The 13,283-nt window shown below is 41.5% G+C and overlaps 1 protein-coding gene across 1 annotated transcript; it reads left to right on the forward strand.

Annotated features, from left to right (window-relative positions):
* Positions 1-2,667: 2,667 nt before the first annotated feature.
* On the forward strand, positions 2,668-11,833 carry nradd (neurotrophin receptor associated death domain). Its single transcript, XM_068736279.1, has 6 exons — positions 2,668-3,034; positions 7,022-7,154; positions 7,337-7,690; positions 8,765-8,972; positions 9,102-9,244; positions 10,040-11,833. The coding sequence occupies exons 1-6, from the start codon at positions 2,996-2,998 to the stop codon at positions 10,351-10,353; spliced, it is 1,191 nt and encodes a 396-aa protein (XP_068592380.1). The 5' UTR covers positions 2,668-2,995; the 3' UTR covers positions 10,354-11,833.
* The last annotated feature ends 1,450 nt before the right edge of the window (positions 11,834-13,283 follow it).

Below are 13,283 nucleotides of genomic sequence, written 5' to 3' on the forward strand. Positions count from 1 at the left end.
GTCACGGTGAGCAACAGCACATTTACTTGAAGAGGAGACTTTGATCTCCTGGTGGGCCGAACATCCTGTCAGCCTCCCCATAAACACCTCCAGGGATACAATTCAGAGGGGTGGGGAGGGGTGAGGCGGGTGATAAAACCGACCTGAAGACCCCCAGTCAAATACAAACCACAGAATAGTGAATAAGGGAAGTGGAGTGGGAGGGTGAAGAGGGAGGCAGTCACTCTGATGTGTCTCCATTGACAATGGTGGGAGGGGTTGACACCTTGCTCTTGCTTATTGGCAGTATCTCCCTCTGACCTCTGCAGACCCGAGAGCAGACTGAGGGGATGGATGTCGTGAAATGAATGCTGCAATTTTGGTGTTGTTCAAGTTGTTCCTGCCAAGAACTGCAGCAACCCTCATACAGGCCTCCGTCAACGACCTCAACCCTCCCCCCTCTCCCCCTCTGGTTGATTTCTCCTCTGCCTCTGGACAGCAAAATCATGTTTTTTTTTTGTAGCTGCCTTATCGTTTCCACCCATGTATGACCACAGAGGAACTCGGGCCTCAGATAAAGAGGCTGGGCCCCACAGAGAGATGATGTAGCCAAGCAAAGAATAAAGAAGGGAGGGGAACTGTTTAGTTGTCTGATTGCTTTTTCTCTTAAAACAAGTGAAAAATGAACCAGTGTCATACGATTAATTCAACATGTTGCCTTTAAAATAAAACTACCAATATTTTGAAGCAAACCAGATGAAGGCAGATTGCTGCACTAGAATACAAAATATATACACTTGATTAAAAAAAAAAATCTTGAAAGTTGAAGTTGATTTGCATTGGAAACGTGTCAAAATAAAACATTTCAAAACCCAATAATGGACTAAAACTACTTGGCAAGATGGACATTTTTACAGTTCATTGGTGAAAACATCTAATAAATGATCAAATAAATACATCAAATTAAAACAGTAACAGTTTTTCTCTCACTTGCTTTCATCAAAATAAGACTTCTTACGACACTTGGCAAGTGTCAGGATGGCACTTAAGCCATGCATACTTACTATTAAGGGAGTATAAACTGACAATATTATGTTTTTTGCCTGTCTGTGTGTATGAATGAGAGAAAAGAGAATTCCATGTGACTGAAATAAGGCTTGGCGTTTAATCAGAACAGGAACATCCTGTCTGTCTCCTCTCATCCCTCAGCAGGCTTTGAAGTGCAAGTAGTATTGTGTCTGAGAGATCTCTCCATTTGTTTTCCTCTGAAGTCTCCAGCCCCTGCTGTGATGCATTCACTAGAATTTACAAGGTGTGTAATTTACCCTGCGTTGGTTTTCTAATCTTTTGAATTGCTGAGATCAAACATATGCTTCTTCTTCAGAGCGTCTTGTTTGATTCACATGCTCTCTTTTGTTTCTGATAACAACTGATCACAGCTCCATGTAACTATCCCTGTTGGATTGTAAAATGGTGTCGTGTCACAGAGCTCAATTTAATGAGGGTTTTGTTAATATGAACACATATATTATAAAATCATTCCAATTCTTTATTATACATCTGAACTCGTGGATCCTCCAACAGGAAACCTAGAGGTCTCAGCAATCTGTGGCGGAAGAAATACTCAATGTCACAGTGTAGAAATACTTTGTTACACATACAAACCATGCATTCTAAAAGCTACTTGAGTAAAAGTATTAGCACTAAAATATACTTAAGTATTAGCACTAAAATATACTTAAAGTACCAAAATTAAAAGTAATCATTATGCAGAATGGTCCATTTCAGAATAATGTAACTTACATTATTATGAAGTACTTTATGTAATGTTTGGTAGTTTAATCCATAAAAAATACATTGTAATTAATTTATTATATTTTGTATTAATATTCTGAATCTGGAAAGTAACCTGTCAGATAAATGTAGTGGAGTGAAAAGAACAATATTGCCTCCACATATAGTGGAGTAGAGAAGTAGCATAACATGTAAAGTAAAGTATAAGTACCTACATATTTTACTTAAGTGCAATACTTGTATACTTGCAACATGTATCAAAAGTAATAGTATTGCAGTAAAATGGTCAATGTTAGTGTTTAAGTAGTAGTTTAACTATTGTATACACGGTTAGATAGTTTAATAATAATACATTACAATGCAATATACTTGTATAATAACGTTTTGTATGTAAAGTAACTATACAAATTAATGTATAAAAAGAACAAAAGTGGTATCAAATAGTAATACTCAAGTAAAGTACCTAGACTAGTATCTTGTACTTGTAAATGTACTTACATTCCACCACTGATATTTTGTCTGTGTTTATTCTTGTATTTGTTTTTACGTCATTATGTCCCGTTTATTCATTCAGTGTTGAATGTATTCTTCCTGCTTGGTAATATGTTCACATATTTGTTTGATTCCACTAGCAGGTATGAGTGTATAACAGTCATATGACAACATAATCACACACACACACACACACACACACACACACACACACACACACACATGCAATAATAATGTAAGACTTGATCGCAGTTCTTACATTACATTGCTAAAGCAAGCAGCGCGTCGCAGGGATGCAGCCAATCACGAAGCCACGTTGAAAGATGAGGAGATGGGAGGAGAAAAGGCCCAGGAGAGCTTGCAGGAGCTTTTTTCCTGTCTCATCTGTTTCAGAGCTGCGGGAGAGGTGGCAGACCGTGCATCCTGCCTGCTGAAACAGAGGAAACTTTGTGTTAACTCACACGGTATCAGCAGGGAATGCATTGAAAAAAACAAATGGGAGAATCTACGGATTACACAGCCTGCGTTTTGAAGCCGCTTTCTCGTGCGTAAAAACATCTTATCACTGGACTATGAGCAAACTTTTCCCGTCTGCGGAACCAACGCGTTTCAGATTTAAAGAAGTGGACGTTTCGATGACACTTTTTCTGCGATTGTTGAAGGTTGCAGACTGAAAGACACGAACCAAACTGTTCGCTTTAGATCGAGGAGGATTTTGGAGACTGCCGACATGAGAGCGTTTGTCATCTGCGCGCTTGTGCTCTTAAAAGTAAGCAATTGTTAATTACTGCTTTACTAACACACACACACCTCTACTACTCAACAGCCTTCACAATCTGTCGAGTCGTATTTCTCACTCTCATCATCATAGCATCATACTAGCAGCCACTGTAAGCTTCAACCACCGAGTTCAGTCTTGCACCATTGTTCCCAAAGGAAATGTGTTTTACACCACCGAGCCATATTTCATTAAGGCTGTGTCACACGGCCCCTGTTGGTGACTATGTTTGTTGCCATTCTATAGTTGGCAAATATCAGTGGAAAGAGTGAGAGAACAAATCAGATTACATCTCATCCTGTCTTTCTTTTAAAGTCTCTCATGACTTAACAAGAGTGAAGTCAAACTACTGCTTATTGTTGCTTTAATGCTGCTTGCCTTGGACTGTGGCCTACCCGCTGCACATCTGGCTGATGAAGACTTTCACAAAACATCCTGGAAGTACGTGCAGACTATAGGCGAGAATGAGCCAAACCATTTAGAATCGCAGAGAGAACAAAACACAGTAGCACACGATTAACCACGATTATGCACCCACACAGTGATAAATGAGGTATTTTATCAACAGATTATAGTTTCAGTGGCGTTTGATAGCATATTATTAAGCCAGGATCCGTGTGAGAAGAAGGCTCCTGCCTCTACAGTTGCAGACAATAATTTGACACTCATCTACCTCAAAAAGCCCATGGGGCTTGTAGTCCTGTCTGGGCACGCTCCTCAGAGTCAAACACTTTAGTTAGATCAAAGTACTTAGATAAAACTTAGCTCTTAAAAAGATATGTATCTCTCTCTCTCTCTCATTATAAGGGTGTGATATCAAAAAGGTGTCCTTTTGAAATCTAAGATGCTGTTTCTCAAACTAACACAGTGAGTTAAAGTTTGTTTCTGTAGCCCACTGAAAAGTATTTATGCTGGCAAATGATTATCTTATTATTCCCTGGATGATCTAGTGAAGAAGTCGATTGTATCCTACAATATGTGAGCACAGTCTTCATGAATGTCTACTAGGCTCATATTGCCTGTACTTTACTTTACATGTTGCCATGTTTGTTGCTTACGACAATTCCTGGCAAAAATCTGGCCTCGCTTTCAGTATAGCTAGAGTTTGGATATCCGGAGCAAAGCAATTATCACAATTTTCTCCCAGTTTGTGGTGTGTGTGTGTGTGTGTGTGTGTGTGTGTGTGTGTGTGTGTGTGTGTGTGTGGGGGGGGGGGGGGGGGGGGGGGGGGGGGGGGGTAGTTTAGTTTATTACCACAGTCATTTGAATTTCCATAGACTAGTTAGGCAGATCTCTATGGGGGCCAGACTTCATGATAATTTAGGAATTTAAACTGCCTCTTAACTCTGTGGTGTGTGTTGAAAAATCAGTAGATTAAAGGTTAACATATCACTGTGTGCTGTCTTGTTTGATTCAGAATCATAGTTTTGGGTGAGCTTTCTGTCTTTCTGTCACCCATGTCCTTTAATTTGTCCCTTATGCTCCCTGTATACTAATGACAGTAATCAGTGCAGATGGGGTGCAGCTTTGACAACTTTCCCTCAGCTCAGGCTGTCTGCTGAAAGGCCTGTTGTCGTCACAGCCAGATCATGAAGGCTCATGGGGTCGCTGTCTTCTCAGGGAGAGAGAGCATCCCTTTGTGTGTTTATTTTCATGCAGATTAGATTAACTGTGGAAACTTCAGCCTACGCGCTTCCAAAGTGGTCCCACTTCAAAAGGGCACAGAAAATGTTTCAGGCTGAAATGAAGTGTGTGTGTGTGTGTGTGTGTGTGTGTGTGTGTGTGTGTGTGTGTGTGTGTGTGTGTGTGTGTGTGTGTGTGTGTGTGTGTGTGTGTGTGTGTGTGTGTGATCCGCGACGACTGAGTGACTCCGGCAGCCGTGGAGTTGAGAGCCACATTGAAAGCACTGAGCAGTGCTGCTCGGTGGTCCGTCTGTTCTCACTGGGGAATCCCTTCAGATTGCAACTTCTTACCTAAATGGAAAAAGCAACTGCAGCCCCCTCCCCTTGAGACTCTCTGAAGACTGAATACTCTTAGGTAAATAAATCTTTGCTTGAAAATTGGATACAACAGCAAAGTAGGATATTGTTGATTTATGTACAAGTAAAGTTTGATTTTGTCTACTGGTGCTACAAAGTCTAAAAAAAAGCATAAAAGTAAGGAGTTTTCTTATGAGGCAGATTTATTGGTAATTATGTCTAATGATAATTTAGTTTGAAATCAGACAGTGCAAACTGTATTGATTCATTACGGTATTAAGTGTTTTAGATATTAATTGCACACTGACATATTTTCTCATACCAACAAACATTAAGTGGTATCCAAAGTACTATTTTGTATACTGTATATAGTAGATAATGACTTAGTCATACCTCTACTGAGTAGATCACTGTTCCCACTCGTCTCTAGTGGGGCACGGACTAAATATTTTATTGCACACCGGGCACCAGTGGCTGAAGTGCCAAGCATTTGGCAGTTCCTGCCCTCCAGGCAGGCTTACAGAGCTACCCTGACTCACACCAGGCTCTGTGAGATGACAGAAATCCAAGCTGTAGGTAAAAATAAAACAGAGCCACTGTCACCAAATATTTATCAAAGCATAGATTGAGGGCTGAAAGGTTAGCTAGTGTTAGCAGAGGAGCTCCATCTTTCACATGGAGTGGACCAACCAGTTACCGGGGAGCCTTCGTGCTACAAGTCCAGACTCGGTCACAGTCTACTAAGTCCAAACATCCTGCTGGTCCTGCCTGCTGGATCCTACCACCCTGACACCCTAATACCTCTGATCTGGTTCTGTGGCTGCTGCGTAGATATCATCAGACTCCTCTAAGTGCTGCAGTAAATCTGGCTGTTGTTTTTGGAACGAGGTGATCAAGCTCCGTTTCAAAGCTGTTTCTCCTGTAGTATCAGCACGGAACATTTCAGTGTTTTCTGTACCGGGGGCATGGTGTGTGTGTGTGTGTGTGTGTGTGTGTGTGTGTGTGTGTGTGTGTGTTTCTGGTGGGCTTTTTGTTGGAGGCTCTACAGGTTCACACACGTTGCCTGTGTTTGTTGGCAGACTTCAGAGACAAAGAGAGACATCAGTGGGTTGTTTAGCTGTTACTTTTCCCCTTTGCAGGAGGTTAGTTGTTAGACATCTGTTTGCCCTTGTTGGCCCTCAGGCCGAGTAGGGCAATCTCCCTTAAATGTGTGCATGTTTTAGATGCCGCTGTGCAGAGTGAGTTAGCGAAATACTGACCTTCGTAAAGACACACCTGCAACTTCAAAGGACCCATCTCACCCATACAGACATTTGCATGCTGGGCAGCCTTGGTTAACTGACACCCTTGCCTGGGGCTGGAACCGTCTCCTTTATATTGCACTACACCCCCCCCCCCCCCCCCCCCCGTTTTCTGATGTCAAGAAATAAACACACACATACACTGTATGCACACACGCAGTTACACAATGTCACTCACGATGATTTGGAATGAGTGGGAGGGCGGAAGCTCTTTTTACTTCTTCCTTCCTCCTTTTCTGAGTGTTTTTCTTCACCCCTTCATGTCTTTTTCTTTCCACTGGTCTAAAGCCATCTGATTAAAGCCAGCCCACTCCTGACAGGCACCAGCCCCGCTGCACAGGCCGTTAGGAATGTCTGATCTATCCCTCATGTCATAACTCAAGCTGGGCTCTCCATTACCCACTTGCAGATAAGGACTCGGAGCACTTTAATGGTGAAAACTGAGGCCTATAGAGAGATTAAAAAAAAGGCAATTTTCAGTTCGCCCAGTTCCCTGTACTTCCTCAATTGCACATGGATGGGATGTGTTTTTTTATTTTCTGCATGTTGTTTAAGCAACAAAATTTCTTGGCAAAGAAAAAAACAACCTGAACCTGAACCCTGTAACTGATGATTCTTACTGGCCTGAGAAGTGAAATAGTATTTTTTGAGCTACACAGTGGTGGTGTTTTTTTCTAACCGTCGTTTATTTACTGTAGATTGCTCTTGGAGATGCCTGTGCCAGTGGCCAGTTCACTGAATCAGGGCAGTGTTGCAGTCTGTGTCCTGCTGGCTTTGGATCGAAGGCAGGTTGTTGGAAAGAGGATACCAAGTGCACACCATGCCCACAGGGTAAGCTATTAAAATCTAATGTTACTGCACCAATGTGGAATATGTTTTACCTGCCTTATCATTATCTCTGTCATCTGTTCAAGAGGCTGGAAGATTTAAATGGCACCACGTATCATCATTGCAACTGATATTTGTGAGAGAAAGACTCCAGACTGACACTGATCTTGTTATCTGTTTCCCAGGGACATTTTCCTCATCCGAAGGTCTCGGTCCTTGCCTTCCCTGTGCGAAGTGCCCACTCAGTGTTCCCATGGTGGCCTCTTGCTTTGCCACTCAAGACACACAATGTGAATGTGACAACGGCTTCTTCTTTTTGAGCAACCACGGCCTGTGCGCGCCTTGCTCCAAATGCACTCGTGGTGAGGGTGTTATCCGGGAGTGTGGTCCCCAGGGAGACACGAAGTGCCAGATCTGTGGCCCGGGAACATTTTCTGAGGAGCGTATTAGCACCAAACCCTGCCAGACCTGCACCCAGTGCTCCGACAGTGAAGTGGAAATCCGACACTGCATGCCCAACTCTGACTCACTGTGCATGGGTGAGTTGTAATGAATACATTGAATTTGTAAATCCAAGTCTGGTTATGTTTTATTTTTGTCTTATTGTGTCAACAAATCCAGTGAAAACACACAAAACATCAATAATACATTGATCCTACAAACACACAAGTATTCTCTGTGTAGCCAAAGCCTGATATAGTTCATGCCTTTGTGCCATAACATTGTTCCAATGTTGTCCAAAAACTACACGGGCACTGTAGTTAATTTGAATCAATTCTACAGTCATTGTCCTGCTGCTGTAAATTCTTACCAGCGCACCAAATATGCAGCTGAAAATTGTCTCCAACAAACAATTTTATCCTGTTTGAGTAATGTTTTCTAAAAACTGCTGTTTGAGTAAATTACTGGACGGACTAAGGCATTGTTGGTTTGGTTTTTTTTAATGGAATTTTCCAGTAGAAGTGCCAGGCTCATCCCTTACAGATCTTATGCATGGAAAATCAGCAATAGTTAAAGATAAAAAGATAAAAGAATGAGCCAAAGGGAGGGGGACAGGGAGTGGGAGGGTCTCTGAGAATACAAGGACATGTGGTCAACACCTGCATCCACTCCTCATCTGAACTCTCTGAGCTGAGAAACATGAGCAGTGAAAAAAGAGCCCACTTAAGTGCTGTAATCCAATTGGTATGAGCTTGACAGGTCTTTAGGTTAACTGCCCCCAAGAACCTGAAGGCCAAGGGAGGCTGTTGACCCTGACAACTAGTCCGCCTCCTCCCAAATGGCTACACTCGCTCTCCAGGAGTAAGGTCGTCTGTACACACTCTGGGTCCATATGTCACGACCCTTTGACCCCCGAGAGGTCAGCACAGTACCGTGTAGTGTTTGATCCTAAAATAGTCAGACCGCAGGAGGGAGAATGAGGCTGAAAACAGGGACAATGAAAGGTTTCAAAACCCCAGGGGACCAGGATGACTGAGGCTATCATTACATCAGGCATACAGGCTTCTATGGAATTATTTCAGGCCCTAATTTCTGCAGCCCAAATGTGTTTCTGGTGTGCAGATGCAATGACACTGTCCCTGACATGTCTCTCCCTTTCTCATTCTCAATAGATAAGAAGCTGCACATTCTGTCTCGTCCTCCTCTGGGTGGGTCTGATGCTCCTCGCTGGCCAGGTGTTGAGGAGGGGGAGACCAGTCCGGCCCCGGGAACGGACAAGTTTACACCGCAGGATGAGGGAGGCAGCAACAACATTCTGGCCTACGTTTCTGTTCTGGCTGCCGTGGTGCTGGGTCTGCTTCTCTATGTGGCTTATAAATGGTGAGTTTTCACTAGGCATGGGTCCTGATCCTTAAATGGATGTAATGAAGATAACAAGATTGGCCCTGCGATGAAAAAAAGCTCACTCTGTGTAGCTTTACTGACATTAGTTTTTTTGGCCCTTGTCAGCTGGAGATCCTGTAAACAGAAGAGGGCTCTTTCTAAGGCCCGTGCAGCTGAGTTGGGAGCATCTCCGGAGGGAGAAAAGCTCCAAAGTGACAGTGGCGTATTTCTGGACTCTCAAAGCCTACAGGACAACCAGCCCAGCAAAGGTGAGGCAGACACAGCCCATGTCTAATAAACTTCAAATGACTGGTACTTTCTAATAAAAAGGATTTGTAGCCTATTAGAAAAAGAAAAATTCAGTTCCAGACAGAGCACTATTCTCCTCCACTTTCTTTTAAAGGCACCCTGTGGAGTATTTGCCCACTAGCAGTGCTATTGAGCAGTGTGTTTGTGAGTGGGTCACCCATTTGTTTCTTGTATCGTATGAAAACCCACAAAAACGCCTATGTATGTGCTTGCCTGGTACCAGCTTCAGGCTATCCCAGCAAAGATCAACAGTCAGTGGCAGTAATGTACCAAGAAATGTAGCAATGTGCCAATAAAAAGCATAAAAGAGGAAGTCTGCATGTTAGTGAACATGGATGTAAACAATGCAGGTTTCAAAATGAAATAAACTTAAGTTGTTTTACATTTTTTAAATAAAAAAAATTGGCTTTGGAAATTATTTATGAGGAAGTAACTTTGTTAGACCTCAAGGATACACACCAAGGGTTTGGGAAAGACACACTGAATGTAAATATAAGTTTGTTTATTTACAAGAAAACTCCACAGGGCACCTTTATTTTGCCAATGTTCCCCACAAGGATAATGACACAGAAGCTTTCTATTCACACCTATGCAATTTAGAAATCTAAAGTATCGTTAGACCTATGTTTTTAATTTGCCATGTCATTTGGAGTATCATATCCATTAATTATATGAATACTATTATTATTATTATTGAAAAGTAGTTTCTATCGTTTTTAAGTACAAGCACAATAGTTTTTTGTGTCTTTCCACAGGTACTAAGAGGGACAGCAAACAGGACAACCGTTTGTACATCAACCTACCCCCCCACAGACAGGAAGAGGTGGAGCGCCTGCTGCAGGAGGGAGGGGGCCGGGGGTGGAGGCAGCTGGGCGCAGCGCTGGGCTATGAGCCTGAACAGCTGGACCTGTTTGGGCATGGAGAGGCTCCTGCTCACACACTCCTCTCTAACTGGGCCCAGAAAGAAGGTTCCACTCTGGGACTGCTGTGTTCTGCACTGGCCCGCATTGAGAGGCCCGATGTGGTCACAGCTCTTAACTGCCCCACGCAGGGCGTTTCTTTGGTCTGAAGGCTCCTCAAACACACGTATGACACTAACAGACTCAAGTGAAGAACTTTCATTGAAATGACAAGGAAGGCACTCTGATATTAACACCTCTGTCACTGTTGGAGGATGTCACTAATGGTTCATGATTGCTTTGTTGGACACTTGTGATTTAGTTTTTTTACTAAGAGAGCAAAACCTATTCTTGTATCACTTTCCTTTGCCCCAGTTTATGTCACCATTTGATTTTACATTGATCCAACTGCATGAAAGTAACTCCTGGGATACCAGTGGCAATGAAAACTCTCAATACAGTATGTTACGACCTCTCATTGCCACTACTGAGAGAACAACGTTTTCAATTCTGGTCAAGCCTTATGCTTTGCTCAATGGACACTGCAGAAACTTGGTCATATTGGATTAGAACTACAATGACTGTTGGGATTCGTATTGACAAGAAACAGAATGATGTGTTTACATGTGTTGCACAAGTGTGATTATTCTAAAAAACACTGTTTACATGTTATTTGGACAGAAATCGGATTTATCCTTCACTGCCTCTAAAAAATACCAGCCTTCCTCGTGCTATTGTAAACAAATACGACTCAGATCATCACGTTTTTTGCCTTGTTTTATGAATTACAACATCAGCAATCTCTTTGGTATGGCAGATGATTTTTGCCAGAATGAGACAGTCCAACAACACTGCTTTCTGACATGAGGTGACTGTCCTCATTTGGGATCATTTCCATGCAAAGTGCACGCCTAAAAAGAGAAGAAAACCCAAGAAACCAAATTAAGTTGATAAATCAATCTTCCTGACGATGCTTTCAGTTGCTAAGAAGACTTTTTCTAATGTGTAGATGGGAACTACTCATTTGATTGTTCATGTTTGTTACCTTGTACTGTTGTTGTTTTTTCCTTCTTTTTCTGCTGCAGTCACTACGTAGCCTTGGTAGTTATTTACACTGAGGATATATTCTGCACCATTGATGTTTCAAATCTCATTAGAATACACAAAAATGAAGCATTCTGTGAAATATAAAAACACCAATCTTAGCTCTTCCTAATAATCATCTTTGATTGTAAATATCTTAAATATTGATTGTTTTGATAAGTAATGGCTGCGAAGACTGAATGAAAGGAATAGACAATCTATTCTCTTTGCATTTATATTACACAGCTCCATTTTTGTCACCTTGTTTTTTCATATTAGACACACACACAAAAAGAAATCCAAAGACACCGTTAACATCAATGCTTGTGTCCTAAGTTATCTTGCTGTTGTATTTATTTCATCACTATTTTAAGAATAAAACTTAATTAAAGTCTATGAGAACCTGGACATCTGCAGTGTGCTAGTTACACTATGTGATGGCCTCAGATGGTTTGATATTTTTTTTATGACAGCCATGTATGGTTTTGTGTATATATTTCCATTCTGTATGCCTCAATGTGTTTTTGTATGAGTTTTATTCATATAATAAATAACTTTGATAAGTCAGTGCTCTTTTGTTGTAACAGAAGGACCCTAGATTATACTTCATTATGCTGTAGATGAGTGATTCTCCCCATGCGTACTTGTGCTTTGCTTGTGGTGTGATTGTAGACTGTAGAGTAACGTTGGCTAGAAAAAGAAAGACACGTGTCTGAATAGGTCTACTGGTTAGCAAGCAAGCAGAGAAATCGAAAGTGATGGCTGAGTAATAATGATTACAATAGCTAAAACTAATGGATCAACTGTTCAAATAGTTACCTTAAAGTATAAACAGTTGACAGAGTTGGATATTGGCTCGATACTGAACTACCTCAAATTAATGGTTAAATGTAATAACTAAAAGTAATGGATAAACAATTATAATATCTATAACTACAGTTGAAATAATTAGTTTAAACTAATGTGGTGAGCTTGCTAAATTAGTAGATACATGGTGATGGTACAAACTATTGGATAAGTGGTTAAAATACACGTTAGCCAAAAGTAATGGACAAACAGTTGAAATAGTTCACGTTAGCTAAACACAATGGATAAGGCTAAATGGTAAAACAGGTTTAAGTAATAAACGGCTAAACTAGACAGCTAGCCAATAGTTATCCTTAGCTAAAAGCAGGATAGCTCAATAGTTGAAGTAGCAGCTAAAATAAAATTAATATATAGGTTTAAAATAGCTTACTATAACATTAGTTTGATACTTAGATAGTTTTACTTTTAGATATCTGTGTCATAACTCCCAAGGGCCCTAAACAATTAGCAGTTTAGCATAAAATCAGGCATTGCTCATGTAATTTGGATATTATATGCCTTTGTGTTCAAAGCAACAGAAACATTATTTTTCCACCAAATGGCAACAACCTTTAACATATATGAAAATGACTGGACCACAACCACAGTCCTGAAGACATTTCTGTCACTTACAGTAAAATATAAAACCCACTTGATGAATTACACAGAGAGGAAGTTTGGACATATTTGGAATATACTACCCCTTATCAAGGGATTTAGTGTTTAAGAACATTTCCTATCCAAAACCCTGAGGTAAATCAGTTAGGAGGTATTTGGTAATTTGAGGGTGAAATGAAAATGATAGCTTCATCCAAAATGTTCAGGAGGAAAGTTTCCCCTTTTTCTCAGAGGCACAATCTGATCCCTGCTCCCCTCTGCTAACTCAAATCTGTTTATGATCTTTTTGCATTCAGTTCTAAGTGGGAGCAGGCATCTTGCATGGCCTAGGGCAGTGTTAGATGCCGTCACACACTCCAGACGGGACTGCTTAACTGCGGTCTGGAGCACACAGGCATGGGGCTGCGGAATGTGCATATGCTGGGAGGGGGGTTGGGACCAAAGAGAGAGGGGAAGCACAGCAGCGCCTCTCTTCACTCGTCACGGGTCTCCGTATTTAGAGCACACTGAACGTCTCTAATGAAGGCGGCCGATCACTTGGATTCCCTTTAAA

Source organism: Cebidichthys violaceus, unplaced genomic scaffold, assembly GCF_023349555.1.
Source record: "Cebidichthys violaceus isolate CVI_PGR_0920_01 unplaced genomic scaffold, fCebVio1.0.p SCAF_7, whole genome shotgun sequence".
NCBI classification, from domain to species: domain Eukaryota; kingdom Metazoa; phylum Chordata; class Actinopteri; order Perciformes; family Stichaeidae; genus Cebidichthys; species Cebidichthys violaceus.